Consider the following 26,981-nt stretch of genomic DNA (forward strand, 5'->3'; position numbering starts at 1 on the left):
TTAAGACCGTAAGAAAGCACCAAATTAGATGCGCTGGAGTGAATTAAAAAATGAGCCCTTTGAGAAGGAGTAGAAGCTTTTTTTTTTAATTTATAAAAAGAAAAAAATTTAACTTTTAAAAAAGTTAATTTATAATTTTTAAAAAAAATAGAAATATATGATTTTTTTGTTTTTTGATAAGTTATTTTATCTATAAAAAAAATTGACTTCAAAATAAAAAAGAATTACTCTTATTTTTGGCTCTATAAAAAATATTTTTTGTTTTTATTGGAAACACTGGTCCTCCACTACTATTTTCATGCAAGGTTCTATTTGTTAGAAGGCCTTCCACCATTATTTTCACGCAATGTTTCATCTATCTGTTTTAATATTATATTTAATTTAAAATAAATATAAAAATTGAATAGTAGATTTAAAATTTTAAAAATTAAATAAAGATATTTTTTATAAATATTATTAAATTTCAGTTACCATTTTTAAAATTCCAATCTTCTATATTTTTACTTTTTAAAAATATTAAAGGGACTGAAATTTTAAAAAAAGAGACTGAAATTTTAGTTATAATATTTGACCACCAAATACAATATTAAATTTCAGTCTCTCAATCTTAATCTTAGTCTTTTTAATCAAATACTATCTTTAAGTCTTTTTTTCTCTCAATTTGTTTTATTAAGTGTGATTTTAAGTAGGATTAATAAAAAATATATAAAAAAAAATGTTAAATAATAAAAAAGTATATTTAATAAAATAATTGAGATAAAAAAAATTAATTTTTTAGTGGATCAATGGTCAAAATTTACTGAAGTCTTTGGTAAGAAACATAATGCTTTAGAACAAGGTAAAATTAGGTTTGTCTGGTTTTATAAAATTATGGTAAGTATTTGATTAAATTGTTTAGAATTTAAAATTATATATATATATATCGCCACAGGTGTAATAATTTTAAAATTGAATGTAAATTTTTGTGATGACTAAAAACTGCCGTGGTTTCTAAAAAAAAATGGATTATGATAAAGAAATCGTCAGAGACTACAGATTTACATTTTATAATGATTTTTGTAGATATGTAAATATTGCAAATACGTATGTAATATTAAAAAAATTATTGTATTTTAATAATTTTAGATTCCAAACAATTTAATTAAATAACTTGACCTAAAATGATAAATTATAGTAACGTGATGTCTGGACTGAAATTATTGGAAATATTTTAATATCTCTGCTCTTATCTATTGCTCAATGTCTCCTTCGTAATTTCGTATACATCACAACAGTAGTTTCCATTCCCTTTGGTTTTGTTTTCCACTTCACTCATCTTGAATTAATCCATCACTAATTGGTTTTGCCGTATGTCTTCTGGAATCAAAATTGGCTCAATATTCATACTGTGTTTTAACAAGACTTGTTTGGCCCTAATGATTTTTTATACAGTTCATAAAATGGAGATATAATTTAAATGAGATTGAAACGTAATTTTAGAAAAATATGAGGTGCATTTGTAAATCAAGATTGAAGATTTTGTTTCATAAAAACCGCCTCTAACATGAGTGCTTTTTTGGATTTTTTTCAAAAATAAAATAAAAAAAATCCATATCTTTTCAAACACCATATTTATTACATTACATCTAATTATAAAAATTTTATTTATTTCAAATGCTTATAGTAAAAATGAAAATAAATTTAAATTAGTAAATTTTAATCTATAATATAATAATAATATAGTAATTGTTTTATATATAGTACGAATATAAATTAGTTATTTTTTTATTTGTAAAAATTTTAAGAGGTTTGAACTTGTTATTAATATAATTCGTATGATAAATTTTATTTTAAAAAATTATTTATATATATATATATATATATATATATATATTAATTGATGAATGTGACATATTTTTTTATATAAATAATTTCAGAAAAAAAATATAATAGTTAATCTATTACCTTTTTAGTTTTAGTCCAATCTAAATATTTTTTATTGTTTTTGAAAAGAAAATTTTTTAAAAAATTTAATAATATGTGACAAAGAACACCAAATAAATTATATAAAAACTAATTAAAATGTAACACAAAAACCTCTTTAACAAAAGATGAAATAAGATTTTTATTTGAGTGTTCCCAAATAGAAAATAACAAATAGAAAGAGAGAATAGTATCTTTAGAAATATAATTGAGAAGGACTGAGACCAAAAAGAAAAAATAACTGGGAAGAACCCATTTTGATGGCACTGAACTATTGAAGGCACTGGAAGCTCTTCTTTGGCATTCAAGTTTACCCATCTTCAGCAATAATGATGTGCAGTTGCTATATTTCTATTATGAAGAAAACAATAATACTATGTTAATTAAAGAAAAAACCAATATCAACAAAATGGTAGAAGGAAAAATATATATAAAAAAAAACAGAAGATATATAGTAACATGATACAATATTAGCTAGAATATCCAGTCCTAGGTTATTAATAAAAGGAATATAATCAAAATATGTACCTTTAAACTGAAATTGGTCATAAGAACTATAATTGTAAATGGACTACACATTGTATCCCAGTTTGATCTCCGCGCTAAGAAAGCCTCCATCAAATTCAATGTGCAAAAGTTGTTCAAGTTTTTTCCTGTTCATTTTTTTTAAAGAGGAAAATATTATTAGCATATCTTGTTGGCTAAAGCATGCATAAATTAAATTAAACTTCTTCGTCTAACACTCAGTTATAGTAACCAATTAATTAATCAAAAGGTTACCTCAAGTTTTCTACTGATTCAACTTCCATTAAGCTATGCTTAAATTTCTTTGCTGGAGGAACAAGTTCTTCTTCTTCATCATCAGATTCGAAGCCCTTTTCTTCATTTGGAGATGCTATGGCTTCTAACTCAAAAACTTCCCTGCTTCTCTTGAAGCTGCACCCTCTTGGTTCCTTCTCCATGTTTGTGTATATCCAACGGATGCCACACTCTTTTATCACCACTTGCTCCTTGTTTGGTAGCCGAGCAAAGAACTTAACTTCCAGATTTGCATTCTGGTCATCATCATCAATGGCTTTTCTTCCTCTGATTATTTCCATGATCTGCTTACAGCATTGTGAATCATACCATAATAACACATGATCCGACAAAAGATTCATCTGATATCTATAATAAAATTCGCAACTCCATTCTATTAAGGACGAACTTGCTATATGGGTCCTTTGACCCCAACTTGTTTCCAAGTAACATTCAAACCCAAACCTAATGTCAAGGTCACCACCAGTATTGCATGGTTGAATTGGAGGAACAACCAAGTAGAATATGAAACCAAAGAAATTGGAACCTTGTGGCAGTTGAATGCTGATGGAATTTTGTGAAGAGCCACGATGGAACAAGCCACCAAGTTTACTGCCTCTAATTGGCAAGAAATAACAAACCTTGCCAACGTTGGCGTTATCCTCACTAAGAAAGCCATCATCATCATCAACAACAGTGCGTTCTTCATTTCTGTTTTCTTCCAATCTTGGTGAGAGTTGTTGTGTTTTAGCCCTAGTGTCCATCCTAACAATGGCATCTTCCAAAATGGTATTGCATGACTCTTCATCCAAATTCACGCAGTTTACGAATATAAAAGTAGTACCGTGTTGTCTTTTTAGTTCACTTGTGGAGCTTGACACTGTACTCAAAGATTTGCAGTCCCAGGCCTTGAAGTGATGAACGGAAGGTGGAAGCGCTGGCACATGTTGTAACCTTTCACAATGACAAAGTAAAACAATTTTGAGTCTCGGAAGAGTCTTAATGTTTTCTGGAAAGGTCATGATATTAGTGTTGTGGAGTCTTATCACCAACAATGATGATAACAGGGAGATGTTGTCTGGGAGTTCAGTTAAACTTTGACATCCATCAAACTTCAATTCTTTTAGATAATGGAACATAGGGCTGGGTAGTATTCTGCTTAAGGTGGCCACCGAGTCAGATTCATGATTATTAGGGTCTGAAAGCATGATTTGTTTGGTGTACTTTTCTGGAAGATCCATGAGGAGATCACTGATTGGAAATGAGAAGTTATCAAGATTTTGAAGATGCACAATTGATGAAGGTAGTTGTTTTAAGGCAGTTGACCTCAAATGCAGATTAATATGCGAATTATCTTTTGAAATTGGGATAGAGAATTCTTGCAGATTTGGGCAACCATAAGCAACGACATCTCTAAGAGATGGTGAACAAGTGGTGCAAGAAAGGCTCTTAAGTTCTTTGCATCCAAACACACATAACCCTGAAAGCTTTGGAAGAGATAAAATAGAAGGGTGAAGATGAGTTAATTTGTCACAACCATTCACCCACACTTCTTTTAGATTTGGAGCACCGGATAAATCTGGACACTCTATCATTCGTTTCGAACTAGCCAGATAAATTAGCTCCAAACTTGGAAAATTCTGCAACAGCATACAATGGACCAAGCAAGTTAATTTGTAAACTCTAATAAACAGATAGAATTATTCTTGTATAAACACATAAATTTTAATTAATATATTATTTAACAGAAGATTTATATTTTTTCTTAAAGTTATTGTCATGGATAAATTTAGAAGGAAAAAAAAACATATATATATATCAAAATTAACCACTAATATCAATTATCAATATATTTATGTATAAATATATATATAATTTAATATATTTTAAATATGTATTTATATTTTAATATATATTTTATATTAATAACTGATTACTGATTTTTGTGTACACCTAAGATTATTGAGAAAAAAAATTACCAGGGGCTCATCCCAAAGCTTTTCAAGATCACTATACGGCATGGAGAGTTCAACAAGCTTGCTTGGCCAAGAAGTGGTTGATAGAGATTTTAATGGACATCCATCCCATTGAATGTATCTCAAGTTATTAGGCAACTCCAGATTTGTTGGAAGACTCAATGTATAATCAACTCTCTTTTGTCCAAAGCCATTATCGTTAGCAAAAGCAAGTAACCTTAGCTTTGGCATCTTTCTAAGTGCATCAGAGCTTATACATATTTCTGTCCACTCAGTCATATCCAAATATATGGTTTCAATTGTAGCGGACCCCTGACAAATAAATATAATAATAATCAATGTTAGTGTAACTAATTTTTCATTATTATATAGGCTATATTTTCTATTAGAAAAACATTTGTTCTATTAAAATGTCATTCACTTACTTCATCATTTTTTAATATGTCGCAAATTTCATCTGGGTGCCACACTCTGCTACGCTTTCCAGGATTCTTGAGAGATTCTTCGCACACAATTTTGTGACCCATTTCCTGTATCAAGTCATGCATTTGTATGCTTTGATTGGTAGCTATTGATATAAGAGCCTTGTCTAAAAGGTTTCTTATTCCAATATCTGCAAAGAAGCCACACTCATTCAATATTCTTATCACTTTTTCTTTCTCTTCTCCTTTAAAAAAACATGCAATATCTAGAAATATATCCTTCTCTGTATCATCTAATTCATTGAAACTCAACCTCAACACCTTCTGAATATCTGCATTAGGAATCCTCTTTAGTTTTGTCAATGCATTGTCCCATTCCTTTTCAGTTTTGGAATGAAGAAATGATCCCAAAACTTTCAAAGCTAAAGGATTTCCTCTGGCATAAGCAAGTGCCCTTTTTGATAGCTCCCAGTATTCGTTTTCAGGAGGATGGTTTCTAGTGAAGGCATTCAAGCTAAAGAGTTTGAGAGAGTTCTCATCATTCATTTCTGTGACTTGATGGATATGATCAACTGATCTACTCAGAAGAACATGCTTATCTCTGGTGGTAACAATAACTTTGCTACCAAGTCCAAGATAATCTTGTCCCACTCCAAGCAAGTTTTCTAGAAGCTCAGAAGTATTCACATCATCTAGTACAATGAAAACTTTCTTATGCCTCAATCTACGGAGTATAGCAGAAGACACAATCTTTGGAGTGGTAATATGAACATGTTCGTGCAGCAACTCAGAAAGAAGTCTATTGAAAATGTAGTTGAGGCCATGCCTTGAAGATTCTTCTCTTACATTGGCCAAGAAACAACTACCCTCATATTTGGGGGAGAACTCTTGAAAAATGGCAGCCGCAATAGTTGTTTTTCCTATGCCGCCCATGCCCCAGATTCCAATGGTTCGAACTTCCTGTGAGTGGGTTAATACAGATTCAATGGATGCATAATTTTGGTCATGTATAAAAGGGCTCCTGAGTTCACTTGTGTATTTCTGATCCAATTTCCGGACAATCATTTGGACTATGCCTTCAATGAAATCAGATTCAGTCCTAGCATGTGTAATTTAACTCAAAAAAAGTTAAAATGTATACATACAAAAAAAAAAAAAAAGAGAGAGATAAAATAAACAGTAATAATTTATACTTATATTTATAAAAATTTATATTCATAAAATACATAATTTATATTTATTAAAATTTATACATATAAATTAACATTATTTATCTTTATATTTATTAGGATTTATATAAATAAATAAATAAAATTTATTTATTAAAAATAACTTAATATTTATATTGACTAATTACTAACCAAAATTACTAAAATCTACTTATCACGAAACTTTGATGATAAAAGTAAGTTATATACGGGTCGAGTTTATTCGAGTTTAAAAAAGAATGAGAATTAATTGATTAAATTTTAATAGTTTGAGTTAGTTCGAATTTAAGATATTTTTTTAGTGGTTCCAAATCAATCCCAACCAATTAAATATGGGTTAGATTAATATTAGTTCGAATAATTGAGTATCCGATTGAAAATAAAATTTTAAAAAAAATTGAAAAATATATAAACAATAGAAAAATTTATATAAATAATACATAATAATAAAAAAATAAATAAAAATAATATATCATCAAAATTATACTTAAATAAATATCATAATTTAAATTAAAAAAAGATAAAGTTGTATATATATTATTATATTTTATTTTTTAAAATTAATATAAACCAAATCAAGTAATTGGATTGGTTTAAATTCCGCAACTCCAAAACTAATACCTGAACTAATTAAAGTCGGGTTTAATCAAGTCCAACTCCAGAATTTTAGTGTTTGTGTAGCAAAATTTTTTATATTTTGTGGTTGAAAATTTTTGTGCTTTCATTTAGAGGGTCAAAGTATTTGATCTAAAATTCGTTTGAGAGTAATTTAAATGTTTACTCATAAAAATATAAATAAAAGTTGAATATATATATATATATATATATATATATATATCCAAAAATATAGTTCTTCAAATTTTATCCGTTAGTAAATTAGTCCTTCAAATTTTCACACAATCAAATTAGCCCTCAAATTTAGTAACATTAACCACGTTAATTTTACTCAATGTTCCATCCATACTTCGTTATTTTTTACTCATCTGTGGAAATTTTAGTTGTATTTGTGGGTTTCACAACAATAAATAGTTACATTTTAAATTTAATTATTATAGGATTTTAAATCCCACAAATATGTAATAAATTTTTAAAAATTAAAAGTTCTTGCAAATATACATTGTTTTCAACTTCCTCCAAGATGCAGTTTTTTGAAACTCCCACACATTGAATCAAACAAAAATCGAGATGAAAGGTAAGATAAATAAATAAAAAATAATAATGCAAAGTAAGAAGATGAGGGATAAGTTGTTCAATCTTTTAAAGAGTGAGTATGATGTTGGAAAGAAAAAAAAAACAATAAATAAAAAAAATTTTAAAATTTGTAAGCCGCAAAAATATTTAATAATAGTTTAAAACGCTACAATTCAGGAAAAGAACTCACAAATGAGTGAAAATATATGAGCATATATGGATGGAACAAATGAACACAATTGTAAAATTAATCTACTTAATATACTAAAATTGGATTTCCCCCAACTAATGAAAGTGAGGTGTCACTTTCTCGTAAACCTATTTTCCCTCCAAAATGAATGCATTTAATGAATAATGCATAATTATACTAATTTAGGAAAATATCTTTATTATAATTATATAAAATCAATATTTAATGCATTATTAAACTACTTATCAATTATTAATCAAAAATATTTTTAATTATTTTAATAAATAATGCATAATTATACTAATTTAAAAAAATATCTTTATTATAATTATATAAAATTAATATTTAATACATTATTAAACTAATTATCAATCGAAAATATTTTTAAACATTTTAATTATATTCATTTTAATTATATTTATATCATTCTAATTCTTATTCATTATCCAATTATTTTATTAGTGGCAAGTTGTTAACCCATTTATATTGATAATAATAATAATTTTATTAGGATAAATATCAAATTATATTCCTAATATAAAAATATAAAATTTAATTCATTCCATTTTTATTTTACCACTATAAAAGACCATGTATGCTAGAAGAAAATATCATTCTTTTACCAATTACTCTTTCATTTGATAGCTTTTACAACAATTCTTTTTCTTCCTATTAGGCGTCGTTGCAAGAAGGCAACTATCGTGGACACAAACTATCACACTCTCCAACTTTCGTGCTCATCATTCGGAGTTATATAAGATATGTTATCTATGAAGTATTTATAAACCATGGTATTATCATGTATGCATAAATAAAAAATGTTTCGTATTTAAATTTAAGTCATTTACCTGCTTATGATATATTGTAGTGTGAAATTACTTTCAATATGTGTTGTGTAATGATATTATGTTCTAATTTAAGCTTTTACTTTAGAACTGTATTATGATTTTATCTCATCATTTTTTCTTAGATATCAAGTTGACGTATTTTTATTTATTATTATTATTGAAACGGATGTGATATGAAATGTACCAAAAAAAATACTCTCACATTCAATTTATTTTATTGTAGTCTTCTATCTATTCTATTTATTTTTATTTTCTTCTTATTCATTTTATTTTCTTTTTAAATGTTATATAATTTGATGAGTTTGGAAAACTCCAAATTAATTTTTGTGATGAACAAACATTGTTAAAATATCTAATTACAAAATTATTAATACAATGTTATTTGATTATATGCTAATTAATAATTTTGTAATGTAGGAACTGAATTGGGCCGAAAATAAAATAAAATGCTGCAGCCCAAGTGTGAATTTGCTTTCCAATTCAGCATTGATTCAAAAATATTCAATGATATATGGCTGAAATTTTTGATTAACTGGGCTAGATTAATATTGTTACTCCAAGCCCAAAGAAAGCTTCCTATGCTTGATTCAAAATCCATCAGGAAAGAAATTGTTACTAATTGGGCCAAAATAAAACCTATTGCTACCAAGCCCAATGTTGATGAATGTTTCCATGCCTTATTCGAATCCATGAAGCAAATGAAATGCCTAAATGCTTCCAACGGATTCCACTTCATTATTATGAAGGATTTCAAATTTAATTAATGCATTGGAAACATAAGAAAGAGAGAGAAGATTGATTTGATGGCTATTATGACATTACACGCTACTCAACAAAGGGAAGTGGGAAACTTGAATTAACTTTTACTTTCTCTCTCTTTGTTCATTGATTATTGTTCAAATCCATTGAATATTTTCTCTCTTCTCTCTCATCCCTTTCCTCTTGTTTCTTCGGTTATTACACAGGAAGCCATGGAAGCTACTTGGAGCTACCAAAAGGAAAGAAAAGCAAGGCTAAAGACCATCGAGTTGATGGCACGAAAAAGAAAAAAAAAAAAGGGTATGCTGTGGCTAAGATTATCACCTAATCTGGTAAGATTTAGTGAGGTAATCTCGGATCCTTAATACCCAAAAAAGAAGGAAGAAGATTTGGCCAGCAGAAAGATCTTGGAGGCGTGGCTTGTCTTCGTTTCTGATCAACCACCACAGGGAGTAGCTAGAGTGGCGAAGTGATGGTTGAAGGCAGAGATTGAAGCAGATGAAGTCATCATCATCATGAAGCATCAAGGGCCAGAAATCCATCTTGGAGAGGAAGCCAAGGATGGAGCGCTCGGATTGATGAAGAGTGATGACCAAGGAAGGACTAGAGGTATTTGCATGTTGGTTTTTTACATGGTTACCTCTTCTCTCTGTATGGCCGAACCGGTTTTTGTTGAAGGAAAGGAAGCTGAGCTCGGGTTTGTGTTTCAACTGTGAAGGCTTCACTTCTCTATAAAAGAGGTGAACAGTCATGGTTTGATTCAAGGAGTAAGGAGTAAGATTTGAGAGTGCAAGGCACAGAGTTCTCAGAGCTACCTAAGCTAGCAGTTCTCTTCTCCTTCAATGTCTTCTGTTTAATATTTTTCTGTTTAATTTTGTCATGTCTTGAGTCTCATGGAAAAAGACAAACAGTGAGGTTTGTAAGAAAAAAGCCATAGAGCGGAAAAAGGCAGAGAGTGCAAAATTAAAAGAAAAAGCCATAGATGTCTTAGAGTTCCTTTGTACATCTGTGTTGTGTTTCATGATTCTGTGGGAATCCCCTTGTAAGTTGGGTTAGCACTTTACAAGTTGTAATCTGGAGGATTATAGTGAAATTCCATCATTGTTGTGATGGAGACTGGATGTAGGCTGCACTGCACTTAGCAGCTGAACCAGGATATATCTGGGTGTTATTTTCTCTCTCTCTCTCCTACTTCACTTCTGTTGTTTTTAAGATGCAACTTCAGAAATGTCTCATGCCAAGTGACGAGACAAAATGAAAATGTCTCGTGACTAGGGACGAGATAAAACAGAAAAGTCTCATCTAAAGTCCAGCAAGTTTTAGCAAGCAAAAAGGGGCTAAGATTCAACCCCCCTTCTCTTAGCCACTGAAACCATCAATTGGTATCAGAGCTTGGTCTCAAAGAGATCAAGCTTTGCAGCTTGGAGTAAAGATCCTAATGGCGGAAAACAGTGGCACAAATGTGGTGTCTTATAATCTGACAGAAGGACAATCAAGCAACAGACCTCCTCTTTTCAATGGGAAAAATTATACCTATTGGAAGGAGAGGATGAAGATATTTGTACAAGCTGTAGATTACAGACTTTGGAAGATCATCTTGGAAGGTCCTAAATTTCCGACTACCACAAATGCTCAAGGAGTAACCTCCCTTAAACCGGAAGCAAGCTGGACCGAGGAAGATAGGAAGAAGGTGGAGTTAAATGCCAAGGCAACCAATCTGCTCAATTGTGCTATCAGCTTTGAGGAGTACCGACGAGTATCACGATGCACAACGGCAAAGGAAATCTGGGACAAGTTGCAAATCACTCATGAAGGAACTACCATTGTAAAAAAGACTCGGACAGACATGTTAAACAGGGAATATGAAATGTTTACAATGAAGGAAGGAGAGTCCATCGATGAACTGTTCGAACGGTTCAATGCCATCACTATTGGCTTAGATGCTCTTGGAATCAAACATTCAGAATCTGTGCTAGTGAGAAGAGTGTTGAGATGTCTCACAAAAGAGTGGGAGACTAAAGCTTTAATTATTTCTGAGAGCAGTAGCCTAGACTCCATAACACTTGATGATTTGAGAGGAAATCTTCTTGCTTTTGAAAATACCTATTTAAAAAAGGATACAAAAAAGAAAGGAATTGCATTTTCTTCTGTGACTAACCCCCTGGATGATGAATCCAGTGATAACTCTTCTGAAAATGAGTTTGTTTTATTTGCAAAAAAATTCAGGAAAATGGCTAAGCTCAGAGGCAAAGGCAGCAGCACAAGGAAAGTGAAGAAAGACCTCAGCAAGGTAACTTGCTACAATTGCAAGGAAATGGGGCATTTCAAATCTGATTGTCCCAAGCTGAAGAAGGAGGAAAAGCCAAAAAGAGGGAAGAAGAAAGGACTGATGGCCACATGGGAAGACTTGGAGAATGATTCTGATGATGATGATGAAGAAACCGAGACCAAGTCACAAACATGTCTCATGGCAGACCACATAGATCAGGTAGTCTTTCATAACCCTAATACTGAAGATCTTCATCTTATGATAGACCACCTTTCTGAAAAAATAAGATGTTTTCTGCTGGAAAATCAAGAACTTGAACAGCAAATTACCATTCTTAAGGCCGAAAACAGTTTTCTAAAAGAAAAAGTGAGAGAGGCCGAAACTGCTTGTGATCTAGTTGAAGAAAATAAACAGTTAAGAGCTCAAGTTAGAAGTTGTGAAAGTAACCATTGTGTTCTTGCATATGTGGACTGTTTTAAACAAAATGAAGAGTTGCTAAAAAAGGTTAAAAGACTTGAGGAAGACTTGGCCAAATTTACACAAAATTCTGAAAGCTTGAATCACATCTTGGCTAGTCAAAAACCTCTTTATGATAAAGCTGGGTTGGGGTTTTATAAATCTGAAAATTTACATTTTGAAAATATTGCTTCATTTTCTAATGACACAAGATTTCAAGATCCCACCTACTTTAACAAAAAGGCAACTCCAAGGTTTTGTAGATTATGCAATCGGAATGGACACTTTCCCATTCAATGCTTTTTCGGTGAAAGAATGGTTGGTGACAAAGTTTATAAAATTGTTTTTGATTACAATGGCTTAGGACATAGAAGATGGTTTAACGTAAAAGGATCCAAAAAGATTTGGATACCTAAGGTTACTTAAGCATTGTTTTGCAGGTGTGCCTAGCATCCAAAAGGAAAGAAAATGTGTGGTATATGGACAGCGGATGCTCTAGGCATATGACCGGAAAGGCAACCTTCTTCATAAAGCTTGATGACTATGATGGAGGACTTGTCACTTTCGGTGATGATGCAAAAGGAAAAATTGTGGCTGTTGGGAAAGTTGGTAAAAACTTTTCTTCTTGTATAAATGATGTTCTCCTTGTACATGGCTTGAAACATAATTTGCTTAGTGTTAGTCAACTTTGTGATTTGGGTTTTGAAGTTATTTTTAAGAAATCTGTTTGTTTAGTTGTGTGTAAAAAAACTGGGAATGTTCTTCTTGAAGCTAAAAGATGCAACAATGTGTATGGATTAACTCTTGAGGATTTAAAGGAACAAAATGTAACATGCTTCACATCTTTTGAATCTGAAAAATGGCTTTGGCATAGAAAGTTGGGACATGCTAGCATGTATCAAATTTCTAAGCTAGTTAAAAGAAATTTGGTTAGAGGAATCCCAAACATCAAGTTTGATAAGGATCTTACTTGTGACGCTTGTCAATTAGGCAAACAAGTAAAATCCTCTTTTAAATCAAAAGATGGAATCTCAACCAAACGGCCATTGGAAATGTTACATATTGATCTTTTTGGTCCTACTAGAACTCAAAGTTTAGGAGGAAAACATTATGGTCTTGTGGTGGTAGATGATTACTCTAGATTTGGTTGGGTACTTTTCCTTGCTCATAAGAATGATGCCTTTCATGCTTTTTCCACCCTTTGTAAGAAAATTCAAAATGAAAAGGATTTGAAAATTGCCCATTTAAGAAGTGATCATGGAAGAGAATTTGAAAATCAAGACTTTGAAAAATTCTGTGATGACTTAGGGATTTCTCATAATTTTTCATGTCCTAGAACCCCCCAACAAAATGGGGTGGTTGAAAGAAGGAATAGAAGCCTTCAAGAAATGACTAGGGCCATGTTATGTGAGAGTGAAACTCCTAAATTCTTATGGGCTGAAGCTGTGAACACAGCATGTTATATTTTGAATAGAACAATCATTAGAAAAGGGTTAAAGAAAACACCTTATGAGCTATGGAAAGGAACCCCTCCAAATCTTAAGTATTTTCATGTTTTTGGATGCAAATGTTTTGTGCTTAATAATAAAGAAAACCTTGGAAAGTTTGATCCAAAATCCTATGAAGGAATGTTTGTTGGATATTCCACCACAAGCAAGGCCTATAGAGTTTATCTCAAGGAGCATAGGACTATAGAGGAATCCATACATGTTACTTTTTGTGATTCTAACTTAATTCCCAGTATTGTGAAGGACATTGATTCAGATTGTGAAGATGGAACAAGCAAAGAAATTCCCAAATCTGTCCAAAATGAAGAATCTGTCAGCCCGGTTTTATCTCGTCAGATTGTAGGAGAAACTTCCAATTTATCTCCTGAGCAGACACGAGAAACTGAAATAGTGAGACCATCAGAAGTTCATCAAAGTTCAACACCTGGCCGAAAACCTAGAGAATGGAAGTCTATGAGGGGTTATCCTCATGACTTCATCATTGGTGATCCCTCTCATGGTGTAACCACAAGATCCTCCACCAAAAGGCAAACCGAACCGAGCAACTTTGCTCTCTTGTCACAAATGGAGCCCAACAATGTCAAACAAGCTCTTGAAGATCCATCATGGGTCAAGGCTATGCAAGAGGAGCTGGCTCAATTCGACAAGAATGAGGTTTGGACATTAGTACCTTATTCGGATGGTATGAAGGTAACGGGTACTAAGTGGGTCTTTAAAAATAAACTTGGTGAGGATGGACAAGTTGTTCGTAACAAGGCTAGATTAGTGGCCCAAGGTTACGATCAAGAAGAGGGAATTGATTTTGATGAGTCTTTCGCTCCGGTAGCTAGAATGGAAGCAATTAGATTGCTTCTTGCCTATGCTGCCCATAAGGGTTTTAAAATGTTTCAAATGGATGTTAAATGTGCTTTTCTTAATGGCTTTATTGATAGAGAAGTGTATGTGGCTCAACCCCCCGGTTTTGAACATAAAGATTTTCCTAATCATGTTTTTAAACTTTCAAAGGCTCTTTATGGCCTTAGACAAGCCCCTAGAGCTTGGTATGAAAGGCTTAGTGCCTTCTTATTAGAAAATCATTTTCAAAGGGGAACCACCGACATTACTTTGTTCATTAAAGTTTCTAATGATGATATCCTTCTTGTTCAAGTTTATGTGGATGATATTGTGTTTGGATCGGCCAATGAATCCTTGTGTGAAGAGTTTGGAAAACTCATGACTAGTGAGTTTGAGATGAGTTTAATGGGAGAGCTAACTTTCTTTCTTGGCCTCCAAATTAAACAAACTCCTAGCGGTACATTTATTCACCAAGGCAAGTATGCAAAAGAATTGATAAAGAAATTTGGCTTAGAAAATTCCAAATCAATGGGAACACCAATGCATCCTAATACTAAACTTGATAAAGATGATGATGGCCTAGATGTGGATGAGACACGGTATAGAGGAATGATTGGTTCACTAATGTATCTTACATCCTCTAGACCGGATATTGTTCAAAGTGTGGGTGTATGCTCAAGATTTCAATCTCACCCAAAAGAATCCCATTTAACGGCTGTTAAACGCATCATTAGGTACATTAAGGGAACATGTGATTATGGTTTATGGTATCCAAAATCTGATGACTTTTGTGCAGTAGGGTTTTGTGATGCAGATTATGCGGGAGATCGAGTGGATAGAAGGAGTACTTCGGGCATGTGTTGCTTCCTTGGAAGCTCGCTCAACATGTGGTCAAGCAAGAAACAAGCCACAGTGGCTCTATCCACAGCTGAAGCTGAATATATATCCGCATCTGCTTGTTGTTCGCAATTAATTTGGTTAAAAACTCAATTGGAGGATTACAAATTAAAGATCAATAGCATACCCTTATTTTGTGATAACATGAGTGCAATAAATATTTCAAAAAATCCTGTTTTGCACTCAAGAACAAAGCACATTGAAATTAAATATCATTTCATTAGAGAACATGTGCAAAATGGTACTATTGATATTCAATTTGTAAAATCTGAAGAACAACTTGCTGATATTTTTACAAAACCCCTCTGTGAAGATAGATTCTGTTTGTTAAGAAAAAGTTTGGGAATAATTGATTTAAATAATGTTGAGAATTTGTGAATTTTTGATACTATCCAGTTTTATCTCGTAGGAATGGACGAGATAAAAACAAGGCGTGATGGAGGAGCTTTGATTCAGGGGGAGGCTGCGCAGACTTAGCTTCTAATGGGCCCACATAATCAAGTTTGACCCCTCATTGAATTTTTTAATGATTCCTCACTTTATGATGATCGAATCTTTTGAGTGTCATTTCATATCTCATTGGAAGTAGTTAACATCAAATCAAATCCTTCTCTCTCCAAATAATCCCTTGATTCAAGGAATCTTCTTTTCAAATTCTTGGGAAACCGCTTTGGTTAATAACCGCACATAATGACCATTAACCACTCCTATCATCTCTCTTTCCAATCAACATTTAATGCTCCCTTAACCTCCCTCCAATTCTCAACTTCGGCCAACCCTTCTTCTTCCACCTCCATTATCTCTCTCCATAATGAAAAAGAAAACCTCCTCAAGAAAAAGTGGAAGAATCAATCTCTCTCAAAAACCGTTCACTCCACAAACACATACTCATATTCACATTCACTCTACATCTTCATCCTCTCCCTCTCAATCCGTCAAGCAAACTCCCACCATGAGAAAGAAGATTGCTCACAAGAGTTCTGGCCGTGGCAAAAACAAGGAGCCCAGTGTTGATGAAGAGTCGTCTCAGACCTCACCCGTTCCTTCTCCACCGCCGCGATCACCAAAGAAGGCCACACCACACACATCAGGAAAAAGCTCTCAGAAGCCCAAAGGTTTCGTGTTGCATGAAACCAGGGAACCAGCGAACCTTGAGTCACTGGAGTTCAAGAACAGGTTTCACAAGCCTCATTCTCATTTTGATCCATCCAGATTTCTGACATGTGCATTTTATGAATTTCATCAAGAAATTCTGGAAAAGAGGCATATCTGTCTTTCCTACCTTGTGAACCTTGATTATCTGTCAACAAAGGGAATTATCTTGCAACCTATGTTTGATAACCTCAAGTGGTCCCCTCTGCTACACATTCACAAAATGGTATATCCAAAACTGGTTCGGCAATTTTATGCGAACCTCAGAATGATTGATGGTGCTCTCCATTCTTATGTGAAACGTGTGCATATAGTTCTGAACTCTGAAACCCTGGGTGCTGCCCTCGGGTACTCGGACGAGGGACCAAAGGTATACATGAATGACAAATGGAATGATCTTGTTGGGATAACTTACAAGCAGGTTCTCAGCCATATTTGTGCAAACATGTCTGGATTAGATGGCACGGTCCCTACTCATAAAGCTCTTGGACCAACAAATTCATTGCTGCATCGCATCATTACCCACATTTTAACTCCACAGAGTGGTTCTCACAATAGGGTAACTGTATCTGATTCTTTAATCATTTTTGCCCTTGTTACTTCTACTCCTATTTCATTTGCTTATCTTATGATCAGACATATGTGGGACTGTGTGAGAAGTACCAAAAAGGCAAATCTGCCTTATGGAATGTTTCTCACGTGTATTTTTGAGTACTATAAGGTAGATTTAACAAATGAATCTGTGGAAAACAAAACTTCCATGATCAAAGGTGGTGGTGCGGTAACAGGAACAAAGAGCAAGAAACCAATGCCAATGGACAGTGATATTGAAAGCCAGTTTGAATCCTCTAAAGCCACTGAGTCCACAAGGGAAATCCTCACCGAATTCTCCAATATGTCCACTCTCATGATTCAATTCCATAGAGCTGCTCGAAAGCTAGCATATGAAAATGAACGTGCCTGGGGCAGATGCAAAGAGCGAGTGGGTATGATGCTGGAAAATTTGGAAAAAAATCTGGGCGCTGGCAGTGATGCAGATGCCGCAGATTCTGATTATAATTTGTCTGATGATTAATTTTTATTTTACTTGATATTGGCTCAAGTAGGCTCAATCCTTTTTTTTGTATGAGTGTAACTACAAACTCCCTGCTCTGTGATACTTTGAAACACTCATGTTATTTTGTTGACTTGTTATTATGTTTATCCTGTGGTACTCTTCATGTGTTCTCTTGTGCAGGTGCCCCCCATGATGACAAAAGGGGGAGGAAAATAAGGAAAATAAGTTTCCAAAATTTGAAATTGGAAACAAAGAAAAACAGGGGATAAGAAGAATAGGAACAGAGATGAAATTTTCAAAATTGAAAATTCGTGATCTCTCTTGTTCGAAAGATGCCTATTAGTTGCTGATAATATTTGCATTGTTCCAACTGCATTTGGTTTATCATGTTTAGTTAATTCTGATTTGGCATCTGGTTTATAATTATGCTTGATGACTGGCTGTTGATTAATTATTAATAGGCTTATTGATTTGAAAATGTATTTTTGGCAGTTCCTGTAAAATTGTTTAAAATATCAAAAACTGCCTTATTTTGCTCTACAAATATTTTTCTTCATGTTATTTTGCTCTGATATGTTGAACAGGAAAATGTTTGGATTTTTGTTGAATTTTGTAATTTTTAAGGTTTGAGCAGAAAATCAATTATGATAACAAATAAGTTTTGATTATCACCAAACTCTGCTCATAGATCAAGCATTCAACATTTTCAAATAAATATGTTGAATAACATTGTTATTTTGGAGCTTGATCAAAATGTTACAGGTTTTATGCTTCCCTTGGTATAGTAGCACATATTAAGGGGGAGCCATGTGACACTTTGAAAGGGAAGAAATTCAATCCTCAAAGGGAGTACTTGTACTCTAATCTTTAATTTCTTTCCATTTCAATTTTAATAATGTTTGTCATCAAGGGGGAGATTGATGAGTTTGGAAAACTCCAAATTAATTTTTGTGATGAACAAACATTGTTAAAATATCTAATTACAAAATTATTAATACAATGTTATTTGATTATATGCTAATTAATAATTTTGTAATGTAGGAACTGAATTGGGCCGAAAATAAAATAAAATGCTGCAGCCCAAGTGTGAATTTGCTTTCCAATTCAGCATTGATTCAAAAATATTCAATGATATATGGCTGAAATTTTTGATTAACTGGGCTAGATTAATATTGTTACTCCAAGCCCAAAGAAAGCTTCCTATGCTTGATTCAAAATCCATCAGGAAAGAAATTGTTACTAATTGGGCCAAAATAAAACCTATTGCTACCAAGCCCAATGTTGATGAATGTTTCCATGCCTTATTCGAATCCATGAAGCAAATGAAATGCCTAAATGCTTCCAACGGATTCCACTTCATTATTATGAAGGATTTCAAATTTAATTAATGCATTGGAAACATAAGAAAGAGAGAGAAGATTGATTTGATGGCTATTATGACATTACACGCTACTCAACAAAGGGAAGTGGGAAACTTGAATTAACTTTTACTTTCTCTCTCTTTGTTCATTGATTATTGTTCAAATCCATTGAATATTTTCTCTCTTCTCTCTCATCCCTTTCCTCTTGTTTCTTCGGTTATTACACAGGAAGCCATGGAAGCTACTTGGAGCTACCAAAAGGAAAGAAAAGCAAGGCTAAAGACCATCGAGTTGATGGCACGAAAAAGAAAAAAAAAAAAGGGTATGCTGTGGCTAAGATTATCACCTAATCTGGTAAGATTTAGTGAGGTAATCTCGGATCCTTAATACCCAAAAAAGAAGGAAGAAGATTTGGCCAGCAGAAAGATCTTGGAGGCGTGGCTTGTCTTCGTTTCTGATCAACCACCACAGGGAGTAGCTAGAGTGGCGAAGTGATGGTTGAAGGCAGAGATTGAAGCAGATGAAGTCATCATCATCATGAAGCATCAAGGGCCAGAAATCCATCTTGGAGAGGAAGCCAAGGATGGAGCGCTCGGATTGATGAAGAGTGATGACCAAGGAAGGACTAGAGGTATTTGCATGTTGGTTTTTTACATGGTTACCTCTTCTCTCTGTATGGCCGAACCGGTTTTTGTTGAAGGAAAGGAAGCTGAGCTCGGGTTTGTGTTTCAACTGTGAAGGCTTCACTTCTCTATAAAAGAGGTGAACAGTCATGGTTTGATTCAAGGAGTAAGGAGTAAGATTTGAGAGTGCAAGGCACAGAGTTCTCAGAGCTACCTAAGCTAGCAGTTCTCTTCTCCTTCAATGTCTTCTGTTTAATATTTTTCTGTTTAATTTTGTCATGTCTTGAGTCTCATGGAAAAAGGCAAACAGTGAGGTTTGTAAGAAAAAAGCCATAGAGCGGAAAAAGGCAGAGAGTGCAAAATTAAAAGAAAAAGCCATAGATGTCTTAGAGTTCCTTTGTACATCTGTGTTGTGTTTCATGATTCTGTGGGAATCCCCTTGTAAGTTGGGTTAGCACTTTACAAGTTGTAATCTGGAGGATTATAGTGAAATTCCATCATTGTTGTGATGGAGACTGGATGTAGGCTGCACTGCACTTAGCAGCTGAACCAGGATATATCTGGGTGTTATTTTCTCTCTCTCTCTCCTACTTCACTTCTGTTGTTTTTAAGATGCAACTTCAGAAATGTCTCATGCCAAGTGACGAGACAAAATGAAAATGTCTCGTGACTAGGGACGAGATAAAACAGAAAAGTCTCATCTAAAGTCCAGCAAGTTTTAGCAAGCAAAAAGGGGCTAAGATTCAACCCCCCCTTCTCTTAGCCACTGAAACCATCATAATTTATTATAATTTATACCAATCTCCTTAATATACTAAACCTAGGTTTTTTCCCAACTTATGATGATGAGGTGTCATTTTCTCGTGAATCCATTTTCCCTCCAAAATGATTGCACTATTTCTCTCTTTTAAATTTATTTTTAAAAATGATCTTTAATTGAAATAATTATATTATAATTAGTATTTAATGAATACATGATACATAATTATACTAATTTAAGATAATCTCTTTATTATAATTATACTAATCTCTTTTAAATTTATTTCAGAAAATTATCTTAATTATAATTATATAACAATATTATACTTAGCATTTAATGAATAATTCATAATTATACTAATTTAAAAAATATCTCTATTATAATTATATAACCAAAATTACTAAAATCTGCTTATCACAAAACTTTGATGATAAAAATAAGTTATATACGGGTCAAGTTTATTCGAATTTAAAAAAGAATGAGAATTAATTGATTAAAATTTAATGGTTTGAGTTGCTTCGAATTTAAATTTTTTTTAGTAGTTCCAAATCAATCCCAACCAATTAAATATGGGTTAGATTAATATTAGTTCGCATAATTGAGTATCCGATTGAAAATAAAATTTTTAAAAAAATTGAAAAATATATAAACAATGGAAAAATTTATATAAATAATATATAATAATAAAAAATAAATAAAAATAATATATCATCAAAATTATACTTAAATAAATATCATAATTTAAATTAGAAAAAGATAAAATTGTATATATATTATTATCATTTTTTTTAAATTAATATAAACCAAATCAAGTAATTGGATTGGTTTAAATTTCGCAACTCCAAAACTAATACCTGAATTAATTAAAGTCGGGTTTAATCAAGTCCAACCCCAGAATTTTAGTGTTTGTGTAGCAAAATTTTTTATATTTTGTGGTTAAAAATTTTTGTGCTTTCATTTAGAGGGTCAAAGTATTTGATCTAAAATTCGTTTGAGAGTAATTTAAATGTTTACTCATAAAAATATAAATAAAAGTTGAATATATATATATATATATATATATATATCCAAAAATATAGTTCTTCAAATTTTATCCGTTAGTAAATTAGTCCTTCAAATTTTCACACAATCAAATTAGCCCTCAAATTTAATAACATTAACCACGTTAGTCTTTACTCAATGTTCGATCCATACTTCGTTATTTTTTACTCATCTGTGGAAATTTTAGTTGTATTTGTGGGTTTCACAACAATAAATAGTTACATTTTAAATTTAATTATTATAGGATTTTAAATCCCACAAATATGTAATAAAATTTTAAAAATTAAAAGTTCTTGCAAATATACATTGTTTTCAACTTCCTCCAAGATGCAGTTTTTTGAAACTCCCACACATTGAATCAAACAAAAATCGAGATGAAAGGTAAGATAAATAAATAAATAATAATAATGCAAAGTAAGAAGATGAGGGATAAGTTGTTCAATCTTTTAAAGAGTGAGTATGATGTTGGAAAGAAAAAGTGTACCGAAAGAAAAAAAAAACAATAAATAAAAAAAGTTTTCAAATTTGTAAGCCGCAAAAATATTTAATAATAGTTTAAAACGCTACAATTCAGGAAAAGAACTCACAAATGAGTGAAAATATATGAGCATATATGGATGGAACAAATGAACACAATTGTAAAATTAATTTAGTTTCTAATTTTTAGTATTTATATAATATTTTTAGTTTTTATAATGAAATCTAATATGATTTTAATGTAGTTATGTTGTGATCAAATTATTTAAATCAGTGTCAAGATAATGAGCATTGACCTCGACTGTAACTACAATATTTGTAATTATAATTAGGGGTGGATAAAGGTGTAGTCTGGTTTGTGTTTGGTCTAACTTGTATAAAAGAGATACAATTTAAACTTTTTTAAAGTCTTAATATATTAATAGACTAAGTCCAGACTTACTAATTAATCTTATTGACCTGTCAGACCTACATGAGTCTATTAAAATATAATTAAATATATAAATAATTTTTTGTTATTAACAAAATTTTGAAAAATTTTAAATTTATTATATTTTATTATTAATATTTTTGTATATTTTAATTACTTTAAAAGATTAAAATTTTTTATAAATATTAAATATGATATATTACATATAAATAATTTTATTAAAAAATAAATTTTTAAATAATATTTTTATTTTTGTAAAAAAAAAATCAGACCTTTTAATAGGTTTTAGGACAGGTCAAGTTGAATAACAGGCCAGACCTAATACTTTATAAAGAGTCTATAATAGACTGCAAGTCAGGCTCAGACCAATTAACTAGCCTAACCTGACTTATTTCCACTCCTAATTGCAATTATAGTTACTATTTATAGATAGAGCAACTCTATCAAAGTTCTTTTGGATTACAGTGCAACAAAAATGATCTAAAGTGACAAATTTTTAGCCATAATAATATAATAGTCACTATATATTATATTTAAGTTGTATTTTTGTAATAATTATGTAATTATCATTATTATTATATATTATAATAGTAATTATATTTTTTTATGATTAATAAAATTTTTTTTATTAGAAATTATATAATTGTTGTTAAATTTTTTTAATAACAAAATATAAAACGACTAATACTTAATTGCCGATAAATTTATTAATGAATATTTTTATTATTATTAAAAATAAAATAAATGACTGTTAAAAATAATTTTTTTAGTGGTGATATTATTTTTTATATTTTCAAGAAATAAACTCATTTAAAATTGCAACTTACATTAAATTTGATAAATAAAATGAAAACGGTTTCGTTTTAAAGAAATATCAACTTGATAAAAAAAACAATAATATTTTGTCCCTTGTATAATTATAAATAATATAAAATTTAAATTTATATAAAATTAAGTATTGAAAAAGTAAATTTTATTTTTTATTTTAAATAATTATTTATAACATATAATTCTACAGATATTATTGTATCATTTTATAAAATTTAAAATAAATTTATCTTAACACTCGCATTGGAAATGCAAATCTATTAGAACATCAATTTTAGGAAAATGGTGAAACTGATGGCATAAACACACACGGCTAATTAAAAAGAGTACAAGCCATGGTTGTATCCATCAAGTAGTATATATTTAATATTTGATGTGTATATGCGTGCTTACGTTTATAATTACGCTAATTAAAAAGATTATATGCCAATGCGTAGAGGGAAGGATTGGATATATTATATAAATATACGAGGAATGTTAGGGTCAACAACTTTTGTGATTTGTAACCATTAAACAGTTATCAATGATAATTTTAATGGTGTGAGATTAGTGTGAGAATTCAATGGCTCACTTTTCTTTTTTGGTTACATACTGGACAGAATTTAACAAAATTGCTGGTCCCTAGACTTTTCTTAAATATATTATTGTAGTTCTATTTCAATAATGGTGGGAACATATCAAAAGCTTTATATTAATCGTATATACTATATAATTAAAGAAATATTCCAACGATGATATCTTTACGTAATAAAACCAAACATGAATGCAAATAACAATAATAAAGATGGAATATGTATATGTTGGAATATAAAAATTGGCATTAATTTATTCTATTTTTTTATAGAATTAATTTTTAACTAGTTAAGAAAAAATTTTAAGGGGTAAATTCCAATTCTTTTTAAAATAAAAGCATAAATTATCATTTTATCATATATATCCAATAATTATTAGATAAAATTAATCAATTTATCATATAATTAATTTTAATTATTAATTTAATCTAAATTTTGATAACCTAACAAATTAATTAATTATATTATAACTTTTTTTTTTACAAATTATAAAATTATTATAGGAATCTCATATTTTTTTCCATATTATATATACACCTATTAATTAGTTCCAACCATAAAATAAAATATTTAAAAAAAAATCCAAGAAGTATAAAAACTAAATTTAAAACTCTTTCTGCGATAATTCTTTTTTGTTTTTTTTTTATTATTTTCAAAAATCTTCTCTATTCCTCCTAGAGAACTTCTTAAATCTCTCCAATTTTATGTCCTATGCAAATTAATGTTCTCTTCTTTTTTACCATTATTTTTATTAAGTTTTTTTTACATACTTTGATTAATTCATCATGTAATATAATAATAAAAATTCACACTAATAGTAATTTAATTTATAAGCCACTCTAAAAAAAAAAAAAACTTGAAAGGGATCTTTATCTTGAGAATTAAATGTTTTATATGAATATCATTGTTCGTTGTACTTTTCAATATATTTATAATCATCTAATAACAATGACAATATTGTGAGACAAAACACAATCTTATATTCATTAAAATTATTATCACTCAATTTTCGAATATAAAATGTACCATTCATAATTCTTTTTGTCACTATAATAATTTTGATCATGATCATCACCAACACTATGAATAAGAAAAATTATGATTAACCACCACAAGAAGTAATTTATTATCATTTATTTTAAAGAAAATTGGATAGAATTTATCTTTATTTATTATATGTTTATTCAATATTTTTAAATATTAATGACTAACTGTTGATTAAAAATAATAAATTATAGTAATCATGTAACATTGTTATAGAATTAGAATTTAGAATTTAAAATTTAAAATAAAAAATAATTTCAAAAGATTAGTGATATTAATTTTAAAAATTAGCTTGCTAATTTTCAATAGAAAAAGTTTAGGAAACCAGTATTTTTATTAAAATCTGGTCAGCACTTAACCATCAAACAAAAAATAAATAATTTTACACTATTCAATTTAATCTCACACTATTAAAAATATTAATAATGAATACAAACAAAATTTGCTGCCATAACACTTCTCTTTAAACATAAATTAAAAGTTAAAACAGAAAGACCCTAATTACAGTGAAGTTGTTTTACATTTTTACCTGCTATGGTGATGGTTATATTCGAAGCCTGAGATATTGGCTGCATGGAAGAGTGCCTTCCTCCACTGCCGCACAAGGCGATAATCCAAATTTCTGTCATACTCTGCGAACACACTGTAGTAGCTTCCCGTCTGCTTCCGAACATGCGTGGGTTCAATCCTGTAGAACACAGGAATAATATGGTGGTGTCCCTTTTCCACCATGTTTGTGAGTTCTATGATCTCAGCAAGCTCCCGCAAGCACCACTTTGAAGACGCATAGTGCTCTGAGAAGATGACCAGATACACCGACGAGTCTCTTATGGCTTGCACCAGTTCTTCCCAGATCTCACCACCTTTCTCAATTCTATAATCTATGAATGTTTCGATCTGGTTTCTGCACAGAGCGGAATGAAGGTGGCTGGTGAAGCCGTTACGAGTGTCTTTACCGTTGAAGCTGATAAAAACATCGTACTTCGTGAGAGGTGGAGGTGTAGGAGGAGAATAAACATCAGAAAAGGCCATTTCTCTTTTTGTTTTTGTTTGTGTCTGGTTCAGTGTGGTTTGGTTGTTGTAGTAGCAGAAACCCTCTTGGTTTCATGTTTATATAATACATGATTTGGTTTGGCGCCTTAATAAAGTGATTGTCATGCATAAACTTACTAAGTGGAACACTATATTATTGTCGTTAATTAACAACTATAAAGTTGCATTATTAATAATCGAAAAATGTTAAGGTCATTAAAATTTATTATTTTTTATTATTATTTTTAGGTATTAATTTAAGAAAAATATTAGAAAGCCATCAGTTAGCAGTAGATTAATATTTAAAAATATAAAATAAATTATATTATTTAATTATTAGACTAAATGAATTAAGTTGATAATTTATAAGTAATATAATAATCAAAATTAAAATAATAAATTTTAATAGTCTCTATTATTTTTTATTAACTTAATTTTCTTAGTCTAATAAATAATAATAATTAACTGTTGACTAAAAATAATAAATTCTGATAATTATCTAATATACTTCTTATTAATTAAATATTCTATCTAATTCTAAATATAAATATGAATTTAAAATAAAATATTATGTATATACAATAAATCAATAACTAAATTAAGTTTTATGTCTTGGAATATGCTATAGTAGAGAGGGAAAAAATAAAGGGATGATTTTTTTTAATAAATAGTTAGATATCTATCTAAGAGAATGTGTGATTTATTTTTATTAATTTTTTAAAGTTGATTATATACTTGTATAGGATGTTTTCTGTACGGGTTGAGAAGTGGATCGGAAACTTGTCGGTTAAGGCAGATGCCGGATTACTTGACTGGAGCAATGGTGGGTAGTACTTGCAAAGACACTCCAACGCTGAAGTCAGAATGGATCTAAGAGGAGTAAGATGTGTGTGTAATGAATGAATACCTGGAGGGACCTGGGTCCTCTATTTATAGGTGATGGTGAATATCTTATCTTATCTTATCTTATTTGGCTAAAATAAGGGAGACATTTGAATTCGAAAGTTGGTTACGAGTTTCAGCGGACCGATTTCGAGCCTTTTGGAAGGGTGATGTGGTTCGGACCCGGGTAACCGGGTTCGGGGGTTATTCCGGGTGTAGCATCCGCGGGCCCGATCTGTAACAGTTGCCCCCGCAGCGGGAGAGCAAGTGAAGTCGGTCACCGTCGCTGGAGGACATGGTTCTTATCGTTTGCGTTTTTCCTCGGCTTGTCTACATAGGTCTTCTAGTTGATGGGCCTGTTTGTTGCGGGAGGTCGGCACGTCGGATCTGAGTGCTTGGTTTGG

The 26,981-nt window shown here is 31.0% G+C and overlaps 1 protein-coding gene across 1 annotated transcript; it reads right to left on the reverse strand.

Annotated features, from left to right (window-relative positions):
- Positions 1 to 2,533: 2,533 nt before the first annotated feature.
- Positions 2,534 to 25,773, reverse strand: LOC112777814 (TMV resistance protein N-like). The gene is made up of 5 exons (XM_025822202.2): positions 25,193 to 25,773; positions 5,162 to 6,257; positions 4,740 to 5,048; positions 2,743 to 4,400; positions 2,534 to 2,615 (listed from the first exon to the last, which is right to left on the reverse strand). The coding sequence occupies exons 1-5, from the start codon at positions 25,693 to 25,695 to the stop codon at positions 2,534 to 2,536; spliced, it is 3,648 nt and encodes a 1,215-aa protein (XP_025677987.2). The 5' UTR covers positions 25,696 to 25,773.
- Positions 25,774 to 26,981: the final 1,208 nt, after the last annotated feature.

Source organism: Arachis hypogaea, chromosome 19 (genome assembly GCF_003086295.3).
Source record: "Arachis hypogaea cultivar Tifrunner chromosome 19, arahy.Tifrunner.gnm2.J5K5, whole genome shotgun sequence".
In the NCBI taxonomy this organism is placed as follows: domain Eukaryota; kingdom Viridiplantae; phylum Streptophyta; class Magnoliopsida; order Fabales; family Fabaceae; genus Arachis; species Arachis hypogaea.

What these genes read in the sequence shown, in the direction of transcription:
- LOC112777814 (XM_025822202.2), bottom strand. Translation starts at nt 25,695, where the DNA reads ATGGCCTTTTCTGATGTTTATTCTCCTCCTACACCTCCACCTCTCACG. An exon ending in AGCTTTGGGATGAGCCCCTG is followed by an intron (nt 4,401 to 4,739) that starts GTAATTTTTTTT and finishes ATGCTGTTGCAG; the next exon opens with AATTTTCCAAGTTTGGAGCT. An exon ending in GAATCAGTAGAAAACTTGAG is followed by an intron (nt 2,616 to 2,742) that starts GTAACCTTTTGA and finishes AAAAATGAACAG; the next exon opens with GAAAAAACTTGAACAACTTT.